Source organism: Peromyscus eremicus, chromosome 22 (genome assembly GCF_949786415.1).
Source record: "Peromyscus eremicus chromosome 22, PerEre_H2_v1, whole genome shotgun sequence".
Classification (NCBI taxonomy): Eukaryota; Metazoa; Chordata; class Mammalia; order Rodentia; family Cricetidae; genus Peromyscus; species Peromyscus eremicus.
The window spans coordinates 18,205,462-18,232,131 of NC_081437.1; the positions used below are offsets into that span (position 1 = coordinate 18,205,462).

Sequence of the window (26,670 nt, forward strand, 5' to 3'; positions counted from 1 at the left end):
TGAGCTAAGAATAAAACCTTTTCACTAAAAAATTATTTTTCAAGACAAGGTTTCTCTGTGTGACAGCCCAGGCTGTCCTGGAACTTGTTTTTTAGACCAGGCTGGCCTCGAGCTCACAGAGATCTGCTTGCCTCTGCCTCCTGAGTGCTGAGATTAAAGGTGTGTACCACCACCACCCAGCAAAAAATGATTTTGTATTGTTGCTTTTTTTAACACCTTCAACATTTCCATGATAAAGACTCATTTTACTAAATTATATACAATATATACATTCTTAAACAAATTCAGATAGCTAATTTCCTTGTCTTTTCAAATGTTGCTTTAAATCCTTGTCTGAACATTCAAGTAAGAATATGGATGGAAATATGTTCCAGTTTCAAAATGCAGTTACTACTCCTGGGTGCTAAGGATTATTAAAACATGGGGCTTCAGTGTGCTCATCTATAAAGTGCGAACAATATTTACACAGCATGGTGAGCCTGTACCATAAAGTGTTGATGCGAAAACATAGTTCCTATCCCAAATGGAGCAAAATAGTTTTTTCTTGAGCTAAATATGAGTGGCCATGGGCCAGGCACAGATTCAGATTGCTCCAAATAGCACATCCCAAGATGGAACAGATTCCCTTGTTTGTCTACATACATTTTTCCCCGCTTTGGTTTTTCGAGACAGAATTCCTCTTGTAGTTTTGGTGCCTGTCTTGGCTCTCGCTCTATAGCCCAGGCTGGCCTCGAACTCTGGCTCCGCTGGGATTAAAGGTGTGTGCGCCACTGCCGCCATTCCCTTGTTTGTATAGTTACACAACACAAAGTCATAAATCAAAGGATCTCTTTTCTAAATACATTGGCGGGGACAGCAGGTGAGAAGTTTACAGTAATGTGGAGAAAACTGCTGAGCCTTGGATCTTATCTGATGACATATCTTGGCTTTGGGTTAGCAGAAGCTTATCTGATAAGTTTACCCATTCCCAAAGCTTTACCTTGTAGTCAAAGTGAAGTCAGACAGAGTTGGGCAGTGAGAGGCTCTTCAGAGAACTAAAGACAATCCTATTGAACCTTGGCTCTGGATCTGCAACTCTTCATAGTCAGGGAGTGAGAATCAACTAGGAAGCCTTGAAGAACATTTAACTTTGGTGCAGCTTTCTTGGTGCAACTACATCACACGTGGGTCAAGAGGGTAATGAGTAGCACATAGTAGGTGCATAACCTTCTCCCAATCCACACAATGCAAAATGAATAACTGAAAAGTGGATTACTAAGGATAGAGAATGTTTATCCATTAGTTGTAAAAGAAAAAAAATGGGAACCATAAAATAAAACGTGGGAGCAATTTTAAAACTAAACGACTACACAATATAACACCACACCAATTTATGGAATATAAATATCATTTTCTAATTATGTCGTCACTTTGAAAAAGCTTTTCTCACTTTTTCAACAGTTCTTAAGCACATAATCATAAATGAAAGCTACATTTGGCCAATCATGTATGGCCAAAAGCAATGATAAGCTGGACATGGTGGCGGACGCCTTAAATTTCAGCACTGGGAAGGCAAAAGTAGGTGGCTCTCTGTGAGTTCACAGTCAGCCTGGTCTACAAATGAGTTCCAGTCTTGCCAGGGCTATATATCAAGACCCTGTATTTTTACATATTTAAAAAAAAAAAGGAAAGAGGGGGGAGGGGAGGAACAACACAAACAAAAAGTTGATCCGCTGTCTAAATTGCACGTAATCAAACATACCCTATTATATTTGATATGGAGCTAGGTCCTTTTCCCGTTAAAGTAAAATGCTTGGTGTTGGGAGCAGGCTCATAAGGACAGGGAGGAAAAACTTTTGAGACACCACTTTCTTGGAGCATCCACACCAAGGGAAAGCCGAGACCTCTCTAACCCTGAAACACTGAGGCTTCTCGGAAGAAAATCAAGTGGCATTTATCTGCCGTTCATTGTTCTTGACCCGGCTACTCCTGCCCTAGGCCACAGAAATTTGCCCTTCCCTGGTGACCCGCTGGTGGAAAGAGCACGCACAGCCTCCACTCCGCAGCTGAAACCCTAAAACGCCCCGGGCTCGACCCGCCTCAAGCTCCTCCCGCGCCCGCCTCGCCCAAAGCTGTGCACATGCGCATTCCAAGAGCTCCGCGCCCCCCTGGCTGGGTCCCGGGAGCCCAGCTGCCACGCCGCCAGTCTTCCTGCCCTTACTTCAGGCAGTCAGCTTCACTGTCCCATAGCGCGCAGGCGCCTGCCCGGCCATTTTCCGCGGGTGAGGCGGGGCCGTGGGCGGGCCCGAGCGGCTCGCGCAGGCTCGGAACATGCGCAGTGCGGCGACTGAGGCGCCAGCCGTCGACTTGGAAGTTCCGGGGGAGGGGCGCATGCGCGAGTGTACGCGTTGCCGGCGAGAGGGCAGCCTGACGACTCGGAAATTTGAATACCACAGTAGCATGGAGTGTGACCTCATGGAGACTGACATCTTGGAGTCGTTGGAAGATCTAGGGTAAGAGCGCGGGGGGCATGGGTGTCTCCAGGTTCACTCGGCGGGAGCCCTCGGGAACTCCTCGGGCGCCCCCGGCGGAGCCGCCTGCCTCTCCACGCCGCACCCCGACTCCCGCTGTAGCTTCCCGCTGGCCCTGGGACCCCGGTGCCACGTCCACGCCTGCCCTGCCGGCTGGGCTCGGTCGCCCCACGTCCTCCCCGGTGCTCCCTCCAGCCCGGCTCCCCGCAGCGTGTGTCAGTCACGCGTGTCATTGTCTGGGCTCCGGTTCTCACCACCCCCACTCCCCGAGCCAGCTCCTCTTCTTGCCTCCCCGTCCTCCCACCCTACCCCCCACTTTTTTTTTTTTTTTTTTTTTGGTTTGCTAAAGTTGTCTCCGCTTTCCTAAGTGTCTCCCCCAAGATTTCCCACTCCCGTCTTGAGCGTCTACCCCCACCCTACTTCTCTCTCTCTCAAAAAAAAAAAAAAAAAATGTTTGCTCAGTCATCTCTGCATGCACCTAGGCTTCCAAAGGCGCACGCCTGGGCGGTGCAGCAAGCAGTCTCGCTAGCCGGCCCAGCTGTGCACCTAACCTTTCACCACCTGCCTTGGGAATCACAGACAGTGACTCCTGACCCCAGCACAGCCTGCTTCAGAAACTCCAGCATTCCAGGGCCGTCTTCACCCACCAAGAGTCAACATTCTTATTTTCCATCCTGTCTCTCCTCTGATAATTACCCAGTCATAAAAAGTCCTCCGTGTTTAGAACTTTGGAAATAAGGCTTATGTCCTTGGGTCACCCAGATCAAGGTACTCAAATTTGAGAACCTAGAATTTCTTGCTTTAAAAGTGACTCAAGAAAGAAAAAGAAAAATGTGTGATTAAGTATTTGCCTGCAGGTAACTACTTCGGGTGGGGGGGATCAGCACAGATTTAGCTAGTTGTTTTTTTTGGGGGGGGGTTGTTGTTTGTTTTGTTTTTTGAGACAGGGTTGCGCAATAACCTTGGCTATGTAGCTCTGGCTCACTAAGATCCACCTGCCTCTGTCACCTGAGAGCTAGGATTAAAGGTGTGAGCCCCCATGCCCTGCTGATAGTTGTATTTTTAACTATAATTTTTTTTTTTTTAATCAAAGCTTAACTTTTTTTCAGTGGCCTGGAAATTCTTAAGAGAAACCTTTTTTTAGGGAAGGACACCTTGAGGAGGTATCTTAAAGTCAACCCATGTAATAGCTTGGTGTGCTCCTACTAGGTACTGTTCAGAAAGAAAGCATAGTTTCCTTCTTTCTTTGTTAAAGTGAAGTCACCATTATCATGTCTTTAAAACCTGCTCTGTGAATGACCCAGACATTAGGCAACTTAGTCCTGCATTGGGCCATAAGTAAGTCGTATTCTGCAGAATGGGTGCTTTTAAATATGCGTCTAAGGGTATTTTGCTGGCTCTGTAAACGCTTTTTGAGGGGCACTTGCTGTGTGCCAGTGTGGGGCTTCCCTGGGGTGTAAGTTCATGTGGAAGGGAGGTTCACATCACAGCTCCGAGGAGAGGTTCTTTTCTCTTGGTAAGTAAATGATGCTCTAGAAATGATTGACACTTAAGGTTAGTGTTGAAGGAGTGGATCAAGAAGAAAGGTACGTTCTGGGTGGGTAAAGGTCAGTTGACCAGCAGCCATGGATGAAATTGCTTCCCATTTTTCTTTTAACTGAGTGGTGTTTTTCTTGTCTGGCTTACTATAGCTAATTATTCTTGCAACAGTTACCCTCAAATAAATAGTTGAGGCGAATTGTAACAGAAACCATGGGGTTTTTCTGAAAGTTTAAAAAATCGTAACTTACTTTGGCTGCGTTCAAGTGTTAAGTCGCCCTTAGTTGATTGATACAAATTTTAAAAAAGTCACTCAAAATTACAGTTGAATATTATCTTTTTTTCTCTAACGTGGCACACAGTAGGAATTTAATAGTTACTGTTGAGTGAATGTGGAACACAAGGAGAAATTTCTAGGCCTGGGTTTTTAAGTGTCTCTACTGTTACTTATTTATTAAGACATGTTGCATTGTGTGTGTGTGTGTGTGTGTGTGTGTGCGTATATATACATATATACACACACATATATACATATATTGTATATATATATGCATGCATGTCAATGTATGCCATGTACATACCTGATACCTAAGGGGGGCAGAAGCAGGAGCCAGATCCCATAGAACTGGATTATATCTGTTGTTAGCTGTCCAGTGTTGGTGCTGGGAACCGAGCCCAGGCCCTCTGTACGAGCAGCAAGTGCTAGCCAGGTGTGATGTCTCACGCCTTTAATCCCAGCACTCAGGAGTCAGAGGCAGGTGGATCTCTGTGAGTTCCAGGACAGCCAAAGATACACGGAGCAACCATGCCTTGTTGGGAGGGAAAAAAAAAAAAAAGAGCAGCAAGTGCTCTTAACTATTGAGCCATCCCTCCAGCTCCCCAACTCCTTTCAATCTGGTTGCAGAATGATGTCTAATTTCTTTTATGTGTATGGAAGATTTTATTCTAATCCATTTCATACGTAAGCATATTTTAAAGGAATCTCAACATGTAATTCCTCTACCATACCCATATCTCTAAATACCATGTTAAGCCTATTTAATGTGTCTTTGCTAACAGTATTTTTATTCATTATTGCACTTAGAAAATTCTTTATATTAAAGAATATAATCTTAAACTGTTTTTTATGCTGGGAGTGGTAGTGCACATCTTTAATCCCTGCAAGGAAGAGGTGGGCAGATGCCTGTGAGTTCAAGGCCAGCCTGGTCTACAGGTCTACATAGCAAGTGCCAGGATAGATAGGACTAGAGAGAGAGACCTTGTCTTTAAAAAAAAATTACATTTACTTACTTGTGTGCATTTGCGTGGTGTTCTTGTGGAAGTCAGAGGCAAGTTTGCAGTTGATTCTCTCCTTGTACCACATGGGTTCCAGAAATCAACTCAGGTCATCAAGCCTTGGTGGCAAGTGCCTATACCCACCAAGCCATCTCACCTGCCTGACAATATATAACCTAAGATTACTTGATTGACTGATGGATTCAGATCTTGCTAAGTTATCTGGGTTGGCCTTGAACTCTTGATTTCCCTGCTTCAGTTTCCTGAGTAGTTGGTATTACATGTATGTGCCACAGCACCCAGTCCTGATTACTCTTAAATTCTCATGCCTGGGCAGCATGAGACCCTGTCTTTAATAATAAAATAAAATAAATCAACATAATTATGAAATAAATGATTACATGGAAAGGTTCCTAAAGCAAATCACCAAAAATAAAATCTAATTGATTTTTGGAAAAAAATCTCTAGAGAAAGTAAGTTTTGCTTCTGACATGGTTGTTGTATGAGTACTTACTACTTAACGGGAGTTTAATGCTTAATCCAGTTACGGTACAAAAGTAAACCCCTCCTCTCTCCGGGCAGTGGTGGTGCACACCTTTAATCCCAGCACTCAGGAGGCAGAGGCAGGTGGATCTCTGTGAGTTCAAGCCCAGGCTTGTCTACAGAGCGAGATCCAGTACAGCCAGGACTGTTTCACAGAGAAACCCTGTCCCAAAAAAAACAAAAAAAAAAGAAAGCGGATCCTGCAGAAGAGCTTGCAGTGAATGTGTAGAAGTTGACATTATCTACTAATACTTGGTTATGTTCATTAAGTATCTACTGATAATTGTGGGCTTTTCGTGTAGAGGGGTTATTTTGTTTGTTTGAAGGGGACACTTTAACACAGTGTCTCCTGTATCTTAGGCTAGCTTCGAACTGGGTGCATAGTTAGGAATGACCTTGAACTTTGGATCCTGATGCCTCTACCTCTGATGCTGAGATTACAAGCATATGCTGCCATGCCCAGGTAGATGCCTCTACCTCTGATGCTGAGATTACAAGCATATGCTGCCATGCCCAGGATCTAAACCAGGGTTCAGGTGTGCTAGGCAAGCAGTCTCCCAGCTGAGCTGCATTCCCAGCCCTCACGTGTTTGTAGGCTTGAAGTGCAGTCGCCGTTTGGACTGCTCGTTGGGTTGGCTTCTTTGTTGTTTTGTTTTTTGTTTTTGTTTTTGTTTTTGTTTTTAAGATCTCACTATGTAGATCTTACTCTGTCCTCTAGGCGAAGGTCCTTCTCTGTTTCCTTAGTGCTGAGGTTACAGACATGTTCCACCATGCCCAGCTTGACTTCTTTTTCTTTATTTAAAAATTTTAAATTTTTTTTATGTGTATGGTATGACTTTGCCTGCATGTACATAGGTGTACCACATGTATGCCTTGTGCCTACAGAGGCCAAAAGAAGGATGGGATCCCCTGGAACTGCAGTTTCAGTTATGAGCTGCCCATGTGGGTGCTAGGAATTGAACCAGGGTCCTCTGGAAGAGCAGCTGATGCTCTTAACCACTCAGCCATTTTTTTTCTTGACTTTATTTTTCTGATGATATATTATAGTACACACACACACACACACACACACACACACACACACACGTATGTATATGTAAGTTTAAAGGTTGGTGTTCATACTTTATTAAATTATCGCTTCTTTACATAAAAGAAAATAGATGAATTTTACCTGGAACATACCGCGCCTTGCATTTCTTCTAACATGTATTCCTTCCTCACAGTTACAAGGGCCCGTTGTTGGATGATGGTGCACTGTCACAGGCAGTCTCTGCTGGAGCCACTTCTCCCGAGTTTACCAAACTCTGTGCTTGGCTGGTGTCTGAATTAAGAGTACTCTGTAAACTAGAAGAAAATGTGCAAGCAACTAACAGTAAGTAAACCTTCACATTTTAAAAAATAAAATCGAGGCATTCTGAATTTCATTATTAAAATTGAAGCTAAAATGTCCAATGTTTTTTAGCCATAAAGAAACACGTCAAGGCCCTGTGCTCCCCAGCATGCGCGCGTGTGCGCGCGCGCACACACACACACACACACACACACACACACACACACTCACACTGCTTTTTGATGTTGTTTTCAAGGATAAAGTAACTCTAACTAAGGCCACTGGATAAAATATATGCAGAGGCTGAGAAGATCCTTTTACCGAAACAGAGGCAATAGAGTTCGAATATGAACTATATGTGTTTTCCATATTTGTTACGTTTTTTAACAGGACTCACTATGTATCACAGATTGGCCTTTCTCATGATCTTTCTGCCTCAATCTGCTGAGTGCTAGGATTATAGGCATGGGCTACATTGTCTGTGTCTTGTGAAACGTGAATTGTGAGATCCTGGATTGGAGGCTGGTAGAATTTGAGATGTTCTTCTTTTAGGTCTGCCAAATTCCAGAACCATGCAGAGTATGTAAAGTGTGTGCATTTTAATTCTACCGTTCTTGGGAAGATTGGGGATACTCTATTAGGCTTCTTTCATATCCTTGGAACCCACCATTAGGTTCATCACAACCAGGTGCAGCACCCCCAGATTATAGGGTTGAGAGCACTCTTACATTTGCCAGTTTCTCGACATTTACCACTGTTTGTTGACTCTGAATTCAGAGCTTGGAACCTGACACTCTACCTTCTGCTCCCTCCTGCCATAGGTAAAGCTCTAATGGATAGCAAATAAGAGCATCTGCCTGTTAGCGTACCCTTGGGACAGTATCTCTCCACATAATCCTATTTTGAAGAGCTCACTCTTGCTTGCTTGTATGTACTTTGTTTCTTGGTACTTTGGTCTTGCTGAGACTCAGACTTGCCTCTCATAGCTCAGGCTGGTTTGAGGAAATTTTACATCAGCCTCCTAAGTGCTGGGATTACGCACCTAGCTTGTTAGTATATTCAATATGTGCAGGTTGATTGTATCCAATTCTAGAAAGGGGTAGGAGAGAGAGGGAGGAAGGGATAGAGTATGTGTGTATGTATGTTGGGGGTTTAACCCAGTACCTCATCAGATCAGGACCTGGACCACTGGGCCACATCCTAGCCCACATCTTACCAATTCAATTAATAAGGTCTGCTGTCATAATAATGATAGCAGACATTATATTTATTCCTTTATTCAAAGCAGTATGCACAGGTTAACTAATTTAGACCTCAGGGCAGTTCTGTGAGTTAGATTTTATTAGTCTTACACATTGAGTGACAAAAGCCCATAAAAGTTAAATACATTGCCTGGGGTCACATAACCAGGATACAGTCCAGGAGAAGGTTGAAGAACCAGTGTCGTTAACCACTTGGTCACTTACTGTATCGGAAATTGTAGAAACCTTTGAAAATACTGGATAGGATACTGTTCTTAACTGGGGTCATAGAGAAGTCAACACGTAAACAGATAAGACAGTGTGGTTACTCTGCTTGTATAGAGGGAAAGCACCCTTAGCATACACTTCCTCACCTCCCCAGCTGTCTGTAAAAGAGCCTGTGGAACTCTGGGATGATTTGATCACAGCTGATGAAACACTGGTGTGCTCTCCTCTCTTCCACCTTAGGGTTGACAAGTCACAGTTTGGTAAACATGTGGTGAGAAAATGGATGTGGGTCTTAAAAATGACTCCCAAGACTTCCTAATGTCTACCCACCTGTGATACTGCGTAGAGAAAAATGAAAGCAGGGTAGACGACATCACGTCCCCTTTGACTTACCCACTAAACCTCAAACTTTCTTCTGCACGTTATTGGAATCACAGAGCTGTCAGTCACCACATTTGCTGCCTTCCGGTTTCAGTTAACTGGGAATGTTAGCTACAAGTGAGACAACTGGTCTCAAACACTACAGTAATTAAACTCTTGCCTTGATGGTTCTCGGGGGAAGAAATCAGTGAGTGTGAGAGTGCTTAGGGGAGGCCTCGGGGAGGAGAAGCCCACTGGGCTTTGATGGATGAGAGAGGTTTGCCAGTAAAAAGTGTAGCCGCCCTGTCTGTCCTTCACACTTAGAGCTTAAATAAAGGCCCCAAAGTAGAATCGAGACAGGCTTTCCTGGGACATTAAGGAGAGAGGCGTGGCCCAGGAGAGCGGGTAGTTGTGGAAGTGGTGTTTAGATGGTTGTGATTGGATGTACTGGCACGCTTGAACAGTTGGGAAGCGTCTTTAGAAGCAGGCAGGAAAAACTGGATGAGGTACAAGGTAGGTGCCATTAAAAACTCTCAGGTAGGGTTGGTGAAGTGTGTGGCTCAGCAGGAAAAGCAGTTGCCATGCCAGCCTGGTGACCTGAGTTTGGTCCCTGCCACCCACAGTAAAGGTGGAAGGAGAGACCCGACTCGACAGAGTCTTTCTGACCTCTGCACCTGTGTGCTCCCCACAGACATCACACACACAAAACAATACGTAATAATTGTTAATGGTCAAGTAAGGAGTTAGTCCATTGCACACCATGAAAGGGTTCTGCAGTGGTGTGAGAAAGGATGAATCAGGAAGAGCTGGGGCAGGAAAAGCCCAGTGAGACTTCCACCCTGTGACTGACGCTGTCGAAATGATTTTACTCCAAGGTCCAAGTGAAGCTGAAGAATTCCAGCTTGAGGTGAGTGGGCTGCTTGGGGAGATGAACTGCCCATATCCTTCTCTGACATCTGGGGATGTAACCAAGCGCCTTCTTGTTCAGAAGAACTGCCTTCTCCTGCTCAGTAAGTTCGTGGTTACTAAAATGTAGCTCTGCTCTGTTTTCCTTGAGTAATGTGTGGATTGTTCGTGTTGTAGTTTGCTTCATTGTGACTTGAGTTCAGATCCTGTTTTTTTTTTTTTTTAAAAGAAGACTTCACTGCGTTTGCAGCTAGAAGCTGGTGGATGCATGCACACCCGTGGCACTCTGTTTTGATAACTGTTGCTCTTTCCTGGCCTCCGCTTTGGTGTTCCCCTAGCTGAAGTGCCTCTCCTGCTGTGACCAGTAGAGGTGCTGGGGTGCCATGCCAGCATGTCACCGTGAGCCTTTTCTAGACTAAAAGCACACATTTAAATAGATGGGCCAGACCGTAGAGGGAGAAGCAGTGCGTATATGATGATAATGTAGAAGTGTTTTCATTTACTGCTGATTCTCTGGATTGGTAAATGGGGTTTGGTTTGATTTCTAAGCAGACAGGATCAAGACTTGAATGGTTATTCTACTTACTGATCATTCTGGGGAATCATTTTTTTATGAAAAGTTCTTTCCTTCTATGTCTTTTAAAAAGATACTAATAACTCTTTTACTGAAATACAGTTAGTAGACTCATAAATTGTATAAACTTCCTTGTATAAACTTCCAGTAAGCCCAAGCAGTGATCTTAACTCAGATGCTGGGTGGCATTCTGGAATTCAGCTGCATTCGGCTGTGCTTAACTGAGTGTCCTAGAACAAGCGTAGTCCAGGGAGTTTCTTTGTTTTTGTAGCTGTGCTGTGGTGTCTGAAAAACACTAGAACCCCACTTTTGAAGGTTTATGTTTTTTATTTATTTTATTTTTGTTTTAGGGGAGAAAATGTGTTGCAGCTATTATGCCTAGGTACTAAAAATTTCTGCAGTTACTTAACATTGTCCAGTGTTTGTTGCTGGGAATATATGCACACAGGGTCAAGACTTGCTTTGGATACTGATGTTTCTATCTAGCTTTTGTCCATTCATTCAGTCTTCTTCAGATTGTGACTGACCAAGCAGCAGCGGTCCAGCTGATTCTAATCTGTGGTGTGGCTTATCCTGACCAGTCGTGCTTGCCACTTACCTTATCTACATAGGAAGCTGACCACTGTTCTCACTGCTCGGCAGTGACCCTGGATGGCTGAGTCTTCCGCAGACTCAGAGTTCAGCCTTTTCCTCCTGACGCTTAAGAAAACCACACTGACTGTAAACTTTCATAAAGTGCCTTTAGCTCCTTGCCACTTGGCAAGCAGACTATACTAACTGTTTTGGAATCAGGGTCATAATTACAAACTTCCCTTTTATGAGCCGATACCTGAAGAGCACATCAAGAGTGTGCAACCACGTGCTCCTGTAAATAACTGAAGCAGCTAAGGTTACTTGCTTTTTATGTCCTTCCCAAGTGCTCACCTGGTCCCTTTTCTGCTTGTCACCGCAGCCTGCCTTCCTCAACATCCCCCTTTTATTGTGGTATTTCATACACGTGCTCATTGCTGCTCGCTCTGTAATTACTTCTCATCTTGCCAAGTGTCACTTTTGTTGCATCTTGATGCTAGGATTTTCTTCTTCCAGCTCCCCGCCTCACTAATCTGAACTGCTTAGCACGTTCTCCTTTAAGAGAAAAATAAAGGGACCTTATTTGAATTAGCAGAATAGAATAGTCTTTGGAGAGGCTCGGGGCTGTTTACTGGCCTTTTATGGTTTTCAGTTGATACTCCTGTGTAAGTTAAGTCAGACTTGAGTTCCTAATAGATGGAGGGGGGAGGTATTTTGATTCTTGACTAGATTGTCAGGAGAGATCATCATTGGTTTGGGTTTTCTTTTTCATGGTGTCTCCAGTGCCGTTCTAGTGCTTTGAACAAGTCCTCTAAAGTTTGTTGATGTGATGATGGTTTTAGTTAAGTTCATGGATACCTGAACTAGCTCATCCCAGATTTAAATAACCAGTGTATTATTAGATCATGTATGGTTTTCTAGAACAAGGGTTGGCAAACTTCCTTAAAGGGCCAGACAGTAAGTAATCCTGGCTAAGCAGACTATGGGATCTTAGTGGCAACTACCCAACTTAGTGTTTGGCAGGAAAGCAGCCATTGACGTATGAGGGAGCAAGTGGGACAGGACCCTGGCAAAAACCTGTTTACAACAGCATTAGTTACTTTCATAACCACCAGTTTTACTGTTCTCATTGTCTTAACACCCAAGTACAGCTTGCTACATGGAACCTACCAAGATTTATTAAAGCCACGTGGAATGGCCTCTGCAGGAACTAGCTGTGTTTACTACTTTAGAACAGGAATTAGAGGCTTCTTAGAAGTGACTTAACAAAATCATGACCCCCTTGGCTTCGACCTATTGTCCTGGGGATAGCAAGGGAGGTATTCAAGCTGATCACACTTTGGTGTTTCTGATAGGATCGAATGACCTAGAAAACACCTTTCAAAAGAGTACAGTCTAACTTTGCTGAAGATCAGAAATCCTGTGATTTAGACGGAAGTGTCTTTGGGACAGATACAGGAATGTTATTCAGTGTTTAGTTAGGCCTTCTGCTGAATTACCTGAGAATGTGGCCCTCATTCTACTAGGCTAAAACAACTCACAAGGGGACAGCACTCAACACAAAGGGAATACTGACAGAAAGTGACTTGAGAGCCCGAAGGGACAGCTCCCAGAGTAGAGGCCCTTCCCACCGAGACCATCAGAGCTCAAAGCCTGACCCACACAGTTAAGAGAACTAATGACTTGCAGTGAACTCCATACACGTGCTATGGTGTGCACACGCATACACACACACACACACACACACACACACACACACACACACACACGTGACAAAATACTGAGAAGCAGAAGTAATTTGGAAGTTTCATTGTTTTTTGGGGGAAAAGGTGAGGAATGCGGAGAGAAAGGGCAGATGGGAAGGATAAAGATGAAGGAGCACCCCCAGAGTAACATAAGGCTATTGGAGAATGAGAGGACCTTTAGGAAGACCAGTGCCTTCACACAAGCGTTTCATATCAGTTCCAGACAGGCTAATTTCTAGAGTGGGCAGGGCAGTTTTGTTATCGTGCTTAGAAGTGGCTCAAAGTCAAGAATCATTGAAAATGTCCTGTCACCTTGTGCAAGATTTTTAAAAGACGCCAACCCCTGTTCTAAAGGTAGCATGGTTGAATTCAAGAATCCAGATGTTTAGGTGTGATCAACCTTGGTCTCTGGTTTCAAAGTATTGCCTAATTTTAATTAACCTGTAAACAGTGCATAAATGCCTGAGTCATGTAAGCAGTGTATATGTTCTGTCATTAGCAGGTAAAAGTGATTTTCATTTCTTGTTCTCTCCATTCTTGCAGCTTTAAAAGTTACGTATCATTAGGTCTATAAGTTGTAACTCCAGACTTACGGCTATTAACTGTAGTATCTTATTTTGAAATCTTATTTTGTTTACTTCAGCATACCTCATCTCAGAACTAGAAGCTGCCAGAATGCTCTGTGTGAATGCTCCTCCAAAAAAAGCTCAAGAAGGAGGCGGTAGTGAGGTCTTTCAAGAGTTGAAAGGCATATGTATTGCTCTAGGAATGTCCAAACCTCCAGCCAATATAACTATGTTCCAATTCTTCAGCGGGATTGAGAAAAAAGTAAGACCTTTAGTACCGATTATAGCGTATTAAAGGCATAGTCCTACATTTGTTTGAAATGAAGCATTAAGTTTATTTCTCTTAATGGGAACCTAATGTACGTATTAATAAAGAATGTTAATAAATGAGTTTTGGGTTTTAAGTCCTAGATATCTTAAAGAGAAATTAATATTTTAGTGGGCTTTTTGCTTTTGTTATTTTTAAGACATTGACATGTTTCTTTTCAAAAACCAAAACAATACTTTGGTTTAAAAACTGAAGTAAGCTAGCTATAATGTAAAAATAATTAAGATTCTTAAGACCTTACTAAAATGATTGAACTTTGAGGCGATTTTTCCAGTTTTTATCTTTATTGCTATGCTTCCCCCACTGACTGGACAGACAGGACATTAATAAGTTCTGTTTTCTAATCCAGTTGCTTTGGGTCTATATATTCCAACTAGCAGACTCGATTTGCTGGCTATGAACTTAATTTAGTATGTGAAAATAGAATCATTTTTATGTCACACATTATCAACAGAATACTGATTTTTATATATATATATATATATATATATATATATATATATATATATATATATGTAAATGATTAGGAACAATCAATTTTCATTTAAAAGTGGATGAGTAAAAGAAAATGGTGTTTGTTGTATAAAGTCACTTCCTGTCTCACCATGGGGTGAATGCTGTGGGGCACGACAGTGTGTCCGTAGTCCGTATCCTCTGTGTTCCTTCACCCATTCAGCTAATGCTCATTCAGTGCCCACTGTGTCAGGCACAGTTCCAGGTCCAGTGAAGGATCCGTGCTTCTCTAGTCACAGAGGACGAGACAAGCCAATGTCTCAACCTCATAGGTCTTTGCATTTACGTTTCAAAGCCGCCTCCACCTTTGCCTCTGTCAGGAGTCTTCTTTTGATGGCAAGATATGATGGGAGTTGGGAAAGTGAGCAAGATACGTGTTACTTGTAGTTTTTGTTTTTGTTTTTGTTTTTTATTCATTCATCTATTTTTGTGTCAGTTAAAGGAAACATTAGCAAAAGTTCCACCTAATCATGTGGGAAAGCCGTTGTTGAAGAAGTCGATGGGACCAGCCCACTGGGTGAGTCGCGATCCTCCTGAGTCAACTTCCTAAGGAACTGTCCTTTATGTCAGCGCCCGTAACCCAGGTTGGCCTCACACTACGGCGGTTGCCTTGCCTCAGCCTTCCAAGTACTGTGATGACACCTGACTTAATTATACTCTGATTTGCGGTTTGCCACGTGGACAGCCTTCAAATCATTTCAGGGAACCTCCATTCTGGAAAAAAAATTTATTTGTATATGATTCAAAGCCCTTACTTCATAATTTGTAAATATTTCATGCACTTATTAGATAAATTGAAGTTTGGTATGAAGGAAACATTTTTCTAGTTGCCAGATGGAGCCAAACCAAACCTGACTGAGCTGAACCAACCTCACACAGTGAATTATGGGAAAGCTAAATGGAAGTTTTTGGCTTTACATCTATTATTGTTTTGAGACTAACTTTCCTGCCCTGTCACTTTATCAGCTGTTCTATGTAAGCCAGTGGGAAGGCCTGCGTGTGCCGAGTGCTGGGGAGTCGCTGTGAAAACAGCAGACAGTTCCCTGCCTTAGGAACAGGGCATCGAGATCAAGCGCATGGGTCAGTTCTAACTGCTTTCTTCAATGTTGCCTCAGGAAAAGATAGAAGCCATTAACCAAGCCATAGCCAATGAATATGAAGTCCGGAGGAAGCTGCTGATCAAACGTCTGGATGTCACCGTGCAGTCCTTTGGCTGGTCTGACAGAGCTAAGGTACACGAAATCATGGTCTGCGGCCACAGTCCCTAAAGCCCTGGGAGGAAAACTTCACGTAAGCCTCGTGCTGTGTCAACACCTCTGGCAGCTGTATTTGTACAAGATAGTTCTTCAGTGCGGAACCAGCACTGAGTTTAAAACCACTCCAGTGCCAATCGGAGCCCAGTAAAGTCTTTATCTTGAACCTCTGTGGTTGTAGTGTTCCCTGTGCCCTTCTCAACATTAACCCTTGTCTTTGAACACTTTTGTCCCAACAGAGTCAGACAGAAAAATTAGCGAAGGTTTACCAGCCAAAGCGTTCAGTCTTGTCTCCTAAAGGTAACATTTCCGTTGCTCATCTTTTGGCCGCCAGACAAGACCTGTCAAAGATTTTAAGGACAAGCAGTGGGTCCATAAGAGAAAAGACTGCCTGTGCCATCAATAAGGTGAGTAGAACACTCTGATTTTCTTTCACATTTGTCTGTCTGTCTGTCATGAGATGTCTACAATGCCTTTCCTACTCCATAGGTCCTGATGGGCAGGGTGCCTGACAGAGGCGGCCGACCCAATGAGATTGAACCTCCGCCCCCAGAGATGCCTCCGTGGCAGAAGAGACAAGATGGCCCTCAGCAGCAAGCAGGAGGCCGAGGAGGAGGGAGAGGTGGCTATGAACATTCCTCATATGGAGGACGAGGAGGTCACGAACAAGGAGGGCGAGGTGGACGTGGTGGCTACGACCATGGCGGCCGAGGGGGAGGAAGAGGAAATAAACACCAAGGAGGCTGGACAGATGGAGGGAGCGGAGGTGGAGGTGGCTACCAGGATGGCGGTTATCGAGATGCAGGGTTCCAGCCCGGTGGCTACCACGGTGGCCACAGCGGTGGCTATCAAGGTGGAGGCTATGGTGGTTTCCAAACAGCTTCCTATACAGGAAGTGGGTACCAGGGCGGTGGATACCAGCAAGACAATAGATACCAAGATGGTGGGCACCATGGGGATCGAGGCAGTGGTCGTGGGGGAAGAGGTGGTAGAGGAGGCCGAGGTGGACGTGGAGGCCAGGGAGGAGGCTGGGGAGGAAGAGGAAGCCAGACTTATCACCAAGGGGGCCAGTTTGAACAGCACTTCCAACATGGAGGCTATCAGTATAGTCATTCTGGATTTGGACAAGGAAGACATTATACTAGTTGAGGCTACCGAAACTTACATTTTGCTAGAGCTCAAGTAATAGAAACTTAGTTTCAGAATTCTGAATCTGACATCTCTTTTGAATGAATGTAAGACCACGGGTGGCAGGCATACTCCTGCTTGGGACAACCATTTGTCGGTCTTCATTCAATTCTCTCTTTTTATTATTAAACAGTTTTACATAACACTGTTTATTTAAGAAACATATCTCTCCTTTCTATGGAAAACAAATTTTAAAGGCAATTTAAATTGCCTTCAATTGACCAGTAGACTAATTCAGTTAGAACATACATGCTTTTTTTGAAGAAATTACTTGAATAAAAGTTTTCATGTTTTCAATATGCAAGTTTTGAAAATGAGGATTTGCCTAGAATTTTTTTATATTTACTGCTGGGAAACTTTCCTCATATTAACAACCCATGTGTGTTTTTCGTAAACTATCTTCTGATGTCTGTTCTCCAAGCATAGCTCTGTCCCTGATTGGCATTTTATTCAGAGAGGTTTTGTCACATCACTTTGTGACAGAGCTGTTGGGTTGGTTCCTATTACATGAGCTCTTTTGCAGATAGCACATTCAGTAGCCTTATTCTGTTGGTGGAATACTGTACCATATGCTCCTCCAAAAACCATGAACACGGCCAAAATCCGTAAAGACGACAAAAGCGAACTAAGTTGTGAACTATAGTATCTGTAGGCACTTAGTAAGTGTAGCAACTCGAACAGACCTCTGCATCCATCGGAGACAGAGTTCCTCCTTCAACCTTGTTTTTACTTGAAATGGGCTAGAAGAACGAATGGCAAGCAGAAATCTGTTTGACACAGGAGTTAATGCCACTGGCTCCAGCAGATCTTGCTTTAGGCAGGAGACCTTTTTTGTGATGGAAGTGCACTACAAAGTCAGATCCAGTCCTGCTCAGCGCAGGAGGCCCTTTATTATTGCTGCAGAAGACAAAAGCCTGGCTGAATCGCTCTCCACATCCTTTACTGAAACCACACGATGCTTACTGCCGGGTTTTTGTTATGTAAACATGTCAAGCTGTGAAGGAAAGTGGCTGGAGGTGTGTTTGTGTGAGAGGTGAGCAATAAAGTACCTGTACATTCTCTCCTTGCTTTGAGAGTTTTATTTTAGCTGTTTTTCACACCAGGTTGTTGTGGATATCTGTGTCAGGCTTGTGGCCTAAGGCTTCTGTTCCCAAGGGGTGTTTTCTTAAGTAGAAGGTAGCCCTTTTTCTAGTTGAAACAAATTAGGAAAACAAATTAGCTATTTCTGAATTTACCTTATTTATGACAGTATGGCTAGAAAGCTTCACTCTAATTCTGTCCACTGGGTGTAGCTGTTGCTACACATGTTAGGCAAGATACATTAATGTTCCTCCCTAATCTTTGAGAGGTTTGGTTTTCCATTCTTCCTAAAAAAAAAAAAAAAAGTGAGTGAGACTTGGTTTTCTTAAAGTGAAGTGAAAAATACAAAGATATTTATTAGAAGAGAAATTGTATCTTCTAAGTGGAAATGTTTAGAAGTTAATTATGGTCTATGTATGTATAATGTATGTGTGTGAGCGGTGGCATGTGTGTCAAGGTCAGAGGACAAATTTCAGGAGTTGGTTATTTCCCTGCATAGAGGGACTTGGGGATCAAGTCGGGCCTAGGTAGCAAGTACACTTTCTTTGTGCGATCTCACAAGCCCTAAAGTAGATGGTAAAACCAAAGTGTGTCTTATCATTAAAAATATTTTACTATTGAAATAAAGACTTACTGGTAAGTAAAACCATCCTGGAAAGACCACCATGATTCTTTTAATACTCTTAGCAAATTTTCATCTAGCTTTTGTGATTCCAAGATGTGCAGAATGTTTTATTAAAATGAATTAGAGTGTAAGCATCGAATAGATTCCTGGATACAGGTGTTCCCTATTGGAAATATAATTGCCACAGCCACATGTCTTGAAATAATGCCTTAGATAGACATTTGCTCTAATTGCTTTCATAACCCAAGACTATGCAGTATTCCTGTTAGACTCTTGAAAAGTAGAATTTTGATTTATTCTTACTAGGTTGTTTTCTCAAATATGATCACATGTGAAGACAAATGGTAGATTTGTCTTCATATGCATGATGGCCCTAAATTTTACATCCTTGTTTCTGCTTCAGCCTAGACATTGTTCTCCACATTGAGAAGCCATAAAAGAATTTAGTTTCTCTTCTTCACCATAAATTCTCTAGAGAAGATACCCCAACCACCAACTTTATCATATTAGCATTCTCGGGTTTTACATAGTGTTTCTTTGACCACAATCTGATTTTGTTGGTTTTCTTTGGGATTGGAATCTCAATGTGTTGTTCAAGCTGACCTCAAACTCTTGGGCTCACCTCTGCCTCCCAAACAGCTGGGTCTACAGGCAGGTGCCACCAACCACACCTGTCCTGATCTTTCTTGTAGACACTCTTAAACTTGTGATCAGTAGTGGCTTACTGGAGAAAGGCATATGGGGATTTCTTGGAGAATCAAAAAGATTTTAGGAGATAATTTTTTACATGAACTAGTAGGACATCTCTGGCACAGACTAGGTGGACCTCATAGTGCTTTGTACATTTCTGAGATTGGGAGCTGGAACCAGGCATCAGTGCTGAGAACTGTTAAGTCCTACTACCAGCCTTGTTCGTATCATGCTGTAGAACCAACCTGGCTGATGTCCCGCTGTACCAGACATAGACTAAGTCAGGCTGAGGGAAAGAATTGAAACTATTTCTACATGCACAGAACTGATCGCCAGGGGACAAATCACCTTTCTCCTTAAGCGTTTCACATTTTTATTTCTGTTGTATGGGTTCTTATTGGACTCTGCTCATATCCTTTCAACAATAGGTTTTAAGTGGAGGTAATCGCCCACCACCTTCACTAATGGTATTTGATTGTGGTTTTTGTTTGCTTTTTTGATACAAGGTCTCCTATAGCCCAGGCTAGTCTTGAACTCCCTATTTAACCCAGGATGACCTTGAACTGACCCTCCTGCATTTCATTCCCAAGTGCTGAGGTTACAGGTATGCACCACCATGTCCGAATCTTGACTCCTGCCTTTTTTTTTTTTTTTTTTTTTTTGAGACAGGGTTTCTCTGTGTAGCTTTGTGCCTTTCCTGGATCTTGCTCTGTAGACCAGGCTGGCCCTGAACTCACAAAGATCCACCTGCCTCTGCCTCCCAAGTGCTGGGATTAAAGGCGTGCACCACCACTGCCCAGCCGACTCCTGCCTTTTTAAAAACCGTTGAGTTTAAGTAGAAAAATACATTCATGCAGTGCTCAGCACCACATACAGTGTTCTGTAAGACTTCTCCCTGATTTCCTTATTGTTTTTATTCCTCGTTATTATGGTTATAATTAGAAATGTTCCTTTTGTTCAATGACATCAACAAGAGCTGGTGAGTACCGATTTGGGACCTGTTACAATTCATCTAATTCACGAGCTAGAAAAGAGGTTTAATAGCAGGGTGGAAAGCAGAGCTTAAAATGAGATGCGGTGAGGCTTGATGTACTTGTGGGATAGGAGAAGGTACAGATTTGGAGAGTAATGAGATGGCAAAATGGGAAGTTTTTAAGTGAGAAAACGATACTCCACGTGGTGGTTTTGTGGTTTTGCTTGACCTGAACGCTTCTGCGCCCCTCCGGTTCAGTGGTGGAGGCTGCAGTGAACACCTGCATCAGGCAGGTGACGACAGCAGCAGGCGGGGCCTCCGGTGGGTGTCACAGTGTTTGTGTAGCCCTTGGCAGCCGCTGGCACTGCCCACTCTGGGATCTCTCACCCTGCGAGAGCAGCTCCCAGGCCTGGGGTGCCTGAGAGCCTGTTGTTTCTCTGGCTCTTTGACGTCTCGATTGATCGGACACGTGTCTGTGTCCTTTCAAAGAAACATTGAAGAGAATAAATGTATTCATTCTTTTCTCTGTATTTATACACAAATGATGGCTTCAAGACAGGGTTTCTCTGTGTAGCTCTGGCTGTCCTGGATCTCACTCTGTAGACCAGGCTGGCCTCGAACTCCAGAGATCTGCCAGCCTCTGCCTCCCAAGTGCTGGAACTAAATGTGTGCACCACCATGCTTAAAACATACATATATATAATCTGTTCTTTATTTTTTACTGCTTAGTGATTTGTGTTTGGTTCACACATAAAATATCTCAGACACTTTCCCATATTAATTTTTCACTCATTAAAAAATAATAATAATAAGATTGGGGGCTGGAGAGATGGCTCAGCAGTTAAGAGCATTGGCTGCTTTTCCAGAGGACCCGGGTTCAGTTCCTGGCACTCACATGGCAGCTCACAACTGTCTGTAACTTCAGTTCCAGAGGATCCGGCACCCTCATAACAGACATATATGCAGGCAAAATACTAATGTATGTAAAATGCAAATAAATGAATTTTTAAAAAGAATGGTATTGCATTGTGTTTATATAGCACTTTATTTAACCATGCCTTTATTCGTGGATTTGTAGCTGTTTCCAACCATTTCCTTTCCAGAAAAAAATTGTGTGTGTGTAAAACCTCGTTTTCTTTGTAATTCTTTTATGTCCAAGTGTAGCTAGAGTGGTCAAAAATGAGAGCAAGGATTCTGGGTGTAGGTGACAGTGGACCCTGGCTCCACCACTCACTTTATATATAACTTGGGGCTGTTACTCCTCTATGTTCTTGGTCCCACATCACCAGGAACTTAGGGATTAGTGTAGAGATTCAATGAGCCTCCATATGTAATTGCAGTTCTACTAGTTGTCAGCCTCACTTAGAATAAATTCCCAGATACCTAATTACTGGGTCAAAAATAAAGAACAATCTTGGTGATTCCTAGTGATTTTTTTTTTTTAAAGACAAGAGTTTCATGTAGCCCACAGCATCCCTGCCTAAAATATAGCCTAACTCACATATGCAGTTTTAAGTTTCAAGTGACTAAGAGGATAAAAAATAAAATGAAACTGAAAAGTTAACATCCAAATTGTTACTGCGACTCACAGTCGATATAAAAACTAATAGTATTTTTATCCCCCTCTGTTCTAGGCTAAGTCTTTGCAATCTGATATCGTCTGTATGCACAGCACAAGTCAGTTTGGACTAGCCACATCTCAGGAGCTCATAGCCACATGTGGCTATTAGCTACTGCATTGGATGATGTGGGTCTAGTGCCTTATTGCTGTGTGCTTGTTGGTTGGTTATAACACTGAGCAAAGTGGAAAAAAAAATCTTTTATGTTACAGATTTCTGTGTTGGACTTCTGGTTTCTATAGATTAGGGTCCAAGTGCAAACCTGAAGAAAACTGATGACATACAAACGATTTTTATCTGCCAGAGATGTATACATCTCTATCCAGTGGACAGGATAATCCCCAAGGTTGTGGTGTACTTGACCTGAACTCATTGTCTATGGTGTAGCAAGATACCCTAAAGCTTAGTACATTGAACAGCCGTAAACGCTTACTGTGTGAAAGCTGCTTGAATTCTTGGAGCAATTTAAAGGACAGATCTCCTATGCTCTGTAGCCATTTGTTTTCTCAGGAGATGTCAGGTATTGCTTGTGTTCCCCCAGCCAACAGCGTCATTCCTAGTGTGCTCTGGGTTCTTAGGCTGTTTTTAGTTTTGAACTTACATCCAAAATACAAGGGGCAGGGATGAATATTGCCTGTTGTGTTGGTTTGTTAAGTAATGCAGCAGCCACTGAATCCATGTCTACCACAGCATCTTCTGCCCACACCCTCCTGCAAGACCTGATCGATAACTCACCTGTGGCCAGCTCCTCCTCTGGGTTTAAGACTGAGGATTCTCTCCGTGTTTTGCTTTATATTCATTGCTACTTTTAAACTGATGTATAGTAAGGAGAAATGTGTTTTTTCCCTGAAACTTTTTAGAACTAGAAATGTCCAGGAAAGTTTTTAAATGTTTTACCTGGAGTCAATATTAAAAAAAAAAAAAAAAAAAATCTTGTCATATTGTGTTATCACACTGTGCAGTAGAAACTTAAAAAAAAAAAGACCATTTGAAAAGTACTTTGCCCCAGGCATCCCCAGCTACATGGTAATCTTAGGTCTGGGAAAACAACACCATGCTAGTGTTGGTACTTCTTCCCTGACTAGTCTACAGGCTCCTCCTGAAACTATGCTCTCACATAACCATAAAATTATTATAGTCTAGTGATACTCACTCTATCATGGTATAACATATAGTTCACATTTCAATTTTCCTAGTTACTATAGAAAAACTGAATGATTTAATGTTTAGCCCAGAATATAACCATGGTCCCTAACACTGCGTTTGGATATGATATTTGACCAGAACAGCCCCACCCCCCATCGCTCTTTCCCCCTGATTTTGTAATGTATTCTTTTTGAAGTGTTCAGGTCAGTTGCTTATTGAAATACCCAAGTGATGTTTTCCCTGTGCTCTTTCAGATGAACTCCTGACACATTCTCAGGGGGCACAAATCCCAGTGTGCCTGCCACTGAGACTAGAGCACAAGGTGCAGGAACTGTTTTCGTCTGAGAGCTCCATATGCCCCCTGGTTTTACCCAGCTCAGTCTGGTGCAGCCAGAAGAAACCTGCTTCCTGAGAAGTCTTGAAAAGGAAGGCGTTTCCTGTGCTTAGCCACCGTCTCTAATTCTAAACCCCAACCCAGTTGTCCGTGCATCATATACTTAAATTTTGAAAGCTAATTTCTATTTTCCTCCTATCTCACTGTAAAAAGCTAAATTCTCTTAGCCTTTTAAACATATGTATGCTTTGGCCTATTTACATGTGCACAATGTATAGATTTTTTTCCCCCCTCTAAACTGATTTACATTTTACACATTCAATTCCTGCGTCTTGACCTCGGAAGAATAGACAAGTGCTAGACAAAAAAAAAAAAACCGGGCGGTGGTGGTGCACGCCTTTAATCCCAGCACTCCGGAGGCAGAGGCAGGTGGATCTCTGTGAGATCGAGGCCAGCCTGGTCTACAAAGCAACTTCCAGGAAAGGCGCAAAGCTACATACAGAAACCCTGTCTCGGGGAAAAAAAAAAAAAGAAAAAAGAAAAAAAGAAAAAAAAAAACATCATCTTAATATGATCTTGAAGCATTTTCATTGATACTTCTTTTTACAGTAACTTTTGACACAAATTCTAAATAATGGCTCTCTAAAGTTTGAAAGTGATGAAATGTCTTTTTTGCATGAAGAAACTGAGGTTCCCATAGATGTCTCTGACGTGTCCTGTATCCCGTGACTACAGACAGTGGAGAAGGAGTGTGTAAGTCAGGTGTAAGCTGTGTTCCAAAGGTATGCTTTAGAAATAGTTTGCGTTTTATCTCGGTCAGTCTAGAATCTTGCCGTCATTAGTTCTGACAAACATACTGTGATTCTTCAAGGAACTTATGCACTTCCCGTCACCAGTTAACAGCTGGGCGCTCCTACCCCAGGAGCCCGCCGTCCTCATTTTCCAAAGGCTGGTACTGTGGAAGTCTGGGGACGTTGCTGGGGAGGCAGACCGTCAACAAAAGGCTTCAACGCCAGTCGCAGCTGCGCTGGATTAAGCAGATCAATGAAGAATCAATGAAAGTAGCTGCTATGCCCTGACCTACCTAATTCACCGTGAAGACTTGCCTTTGCCTTTAAAGGTAATAGCGACAGGGTACTGTACAGTGCTCTCAAGTGTGTGGCCAGCCTGGACTACCGAGGATATTAGAGGCCATCCTTGACTACACAGTGAGACTCTTATCTCCCTAGTTACCCATAGTATGACGCCCCCTCCAAGAAAATAAAAGTGAAGCTGGAGAGATGACTCAGGGGTTAAGAGCACTGGTGGTTCTTCCAGAGGAACTAGGTTCAATTCCCAGTACCTCCATGGCAGCTAACAGCGCTAACTCCAGTTCCGGGGGATCCAGCGCCCTCTTCTGGCCTCTCAGGGCACTGCATGTAAGTGGTACACTTGCATACATGTAGGTAAAACATCCATACCTATAAAATAAGACTTTTCTTAAAAAAGAAGAAAATCTATCTACTACAAAATGAGGTCTTGAGGAGGCGAAATTGTTCTGTTTTGCTTTGCCATGGGCTTGTCTATTTTATTTTATTGACTCTGGAAAATTGATGAAGTCACCGTTGAGGTCACCATTGGTTCTAAGTCAATGGTATAATCAAAATTGTGAAGCAGCTTCATTATGGACTAAAATTCCTCTTCAGTGGGATAATAACAATTGTGTGTGCATAATGCACCGACATACACATGCTATATACATGCATACAATACACATTGTATTTCTTTTTATGTTTATTTTTCATTGATGCTACATTTTGTTTCCTTATCATGGGAAGACTGGAAATACAAAATTCCTTCTGTGTACAAAAACTCATAAATATCTAAGTCAAATGGCAAGTAAAATAACTCCTTCGAAAAGAAATATAAAAAGTCCAACATTCCTTAACAGGTTTCTTTCTGATTTTTTTTTTCAGAAGGGTTTCCTGTACTTGTTACCATTTTCTGTTTTTAATTTGTTAACATACATTTAGCTGTATTTATGAATAATAACATAGTGTATATACATAGATCCAACACCACTGTCCTCTGAGGTGCTTGACACTGTTCAGTGAGTATATCTCTAGCTTAATCTCAGCTCCTCAATTAATTGTCTTAACTTACTCTTCAGTATTCCCAGTCTGAATCCTTTCCCATTCCAGAACCTTCGGGGCAGATTACATCAGCTCCACCAAAGTTTTAAGACACTGGGGTTGGAGATATGGCTCAGTGGTTAAGAACACCGACTGCTTTTTCCGGAGGACTGGGTTCAATTCCCCGCACCCACACGGCCGCTGAAGACACTAAAAACCACTTAACCTTCATGTTCTCCTGCTCTCAATTTCTAAGGACCAGAACAGAACCACCAGTGACTTTCCCAAATGAAAAACACAATTGGTTTTACGTGGGATGCATACATGTTAGCCCTCAACTGTGAAAGATTTTCTGACTGGTCATTTGGCATCAGATGGTCCCCTCAATGACAGGCTCAGTCACCCCAGTTTTTCTTATATCTTTATTATTAGTTTTCTTAGAATCTTGCTAAGTTTCCTAGGCTGACCTCAGACTTGAGGGTCCTCCTACCTCATGTCCCAAGTGCAGGGAATACAGGTATGGTGCGTAACCCCAGCCTGGCTGGCCTCGTCTCTTGTCTCTGCACGTCATGAATCACTATTTCATAAGATAGACAGCCAAAGGAAGACATTTAAAGTATTAATATTTTAAAGGTAGAAATGGAATATCAATCCATAGTGGGGTTTATGATGATTTTTCTTTCTGTGAATATTCTTCACCTGGGGGTAAGAATTTATTAAGACATTAAGTTATCTTCTGCATCCAGCAGTTATCTAAAACAAAAATCTTAATGTTACTTTCGGCTTTCCAAACTGGCTGTTCTTTTCACCTAGAAATTTGGTGGGAGTTTTTTTTTTTTTGTTTATTTGTTTTAATTTTTTTCTACTAAATTTTATCCCTCAGAACTTGATTTGATTTCTTAATTAACATTCTATTTTGGGACTCTTCAGAAATTGGGGAACACAATTAGGTGGCCAGGCATATAATTTTTTTTCACTGTAGCTAGTATGAATATTAGGGGAGCTTGGGGGCTATGATTCCCCTTGGTGATGCAGGGTTGGTGAGACCTAGGTGATACACACACACACACACACACACACACACACACACACACACGGCATGACACACCACAGCCACTGTGTGGTAGAATGCCAGAAACATTTCTCACAGCTAATTATCATCAGAGGAATCACTGCCTTCCTGAGTCTGAAGAACGCCTTTGTCTGTCAGCAAAACTTCAATTCCTGGTCCCATTTAAAAGGCACACAAAAGGAGTTTACACTCAGCTCCTTATGAGACACCCCTACACACACACACACACACACACACACACACACACACACACACACCCCACAATTTATAAAAAATAATATTGTCCAAAAGAGCCAGGTTTTGAATTTAGAGAGTGGGTATCATGACATGTGCCAAAGCTCTCCTTCCCCT

The 26,670-nt window shown here is 42.7% G+C and overlaps 1 protein-coding gene across 1 annotated transcript; it reads left to right on the forward strand.

Annotated features, from left to right (window-relative positions):
- The first annotated feature begins 2,337 nt into the window (after nt 1–2,337).
- Fam98a (family with sequence similarity 98 member A) lies at nt 2,338–17,730 on the forward strand. The gene is made up of 8 exons (XM_059248419.1): nt 2,338–2,492; nt 7,091–7,239; nt 9,902–10,036; nt 13,465–13,649; nt 14,665–14,745; nt 15,344–15,460; nt 15,721–15,888; nt 15,971–17,730. The coding sequence occupies exons 1-8, from the start codon at nt 2,371–2,373 to the stop codon at nt 16,628–16,630; spliced, it is 1,617 nt and encodes a 538-aa protein (XP_059104402.1). The 5' UTR covers nt 2,338–2,370; the 3' UTR covers nt 16,631–17,730.
- Nucleotides 17,731–26,670: the final 8,940 nt, after the last annotated feature.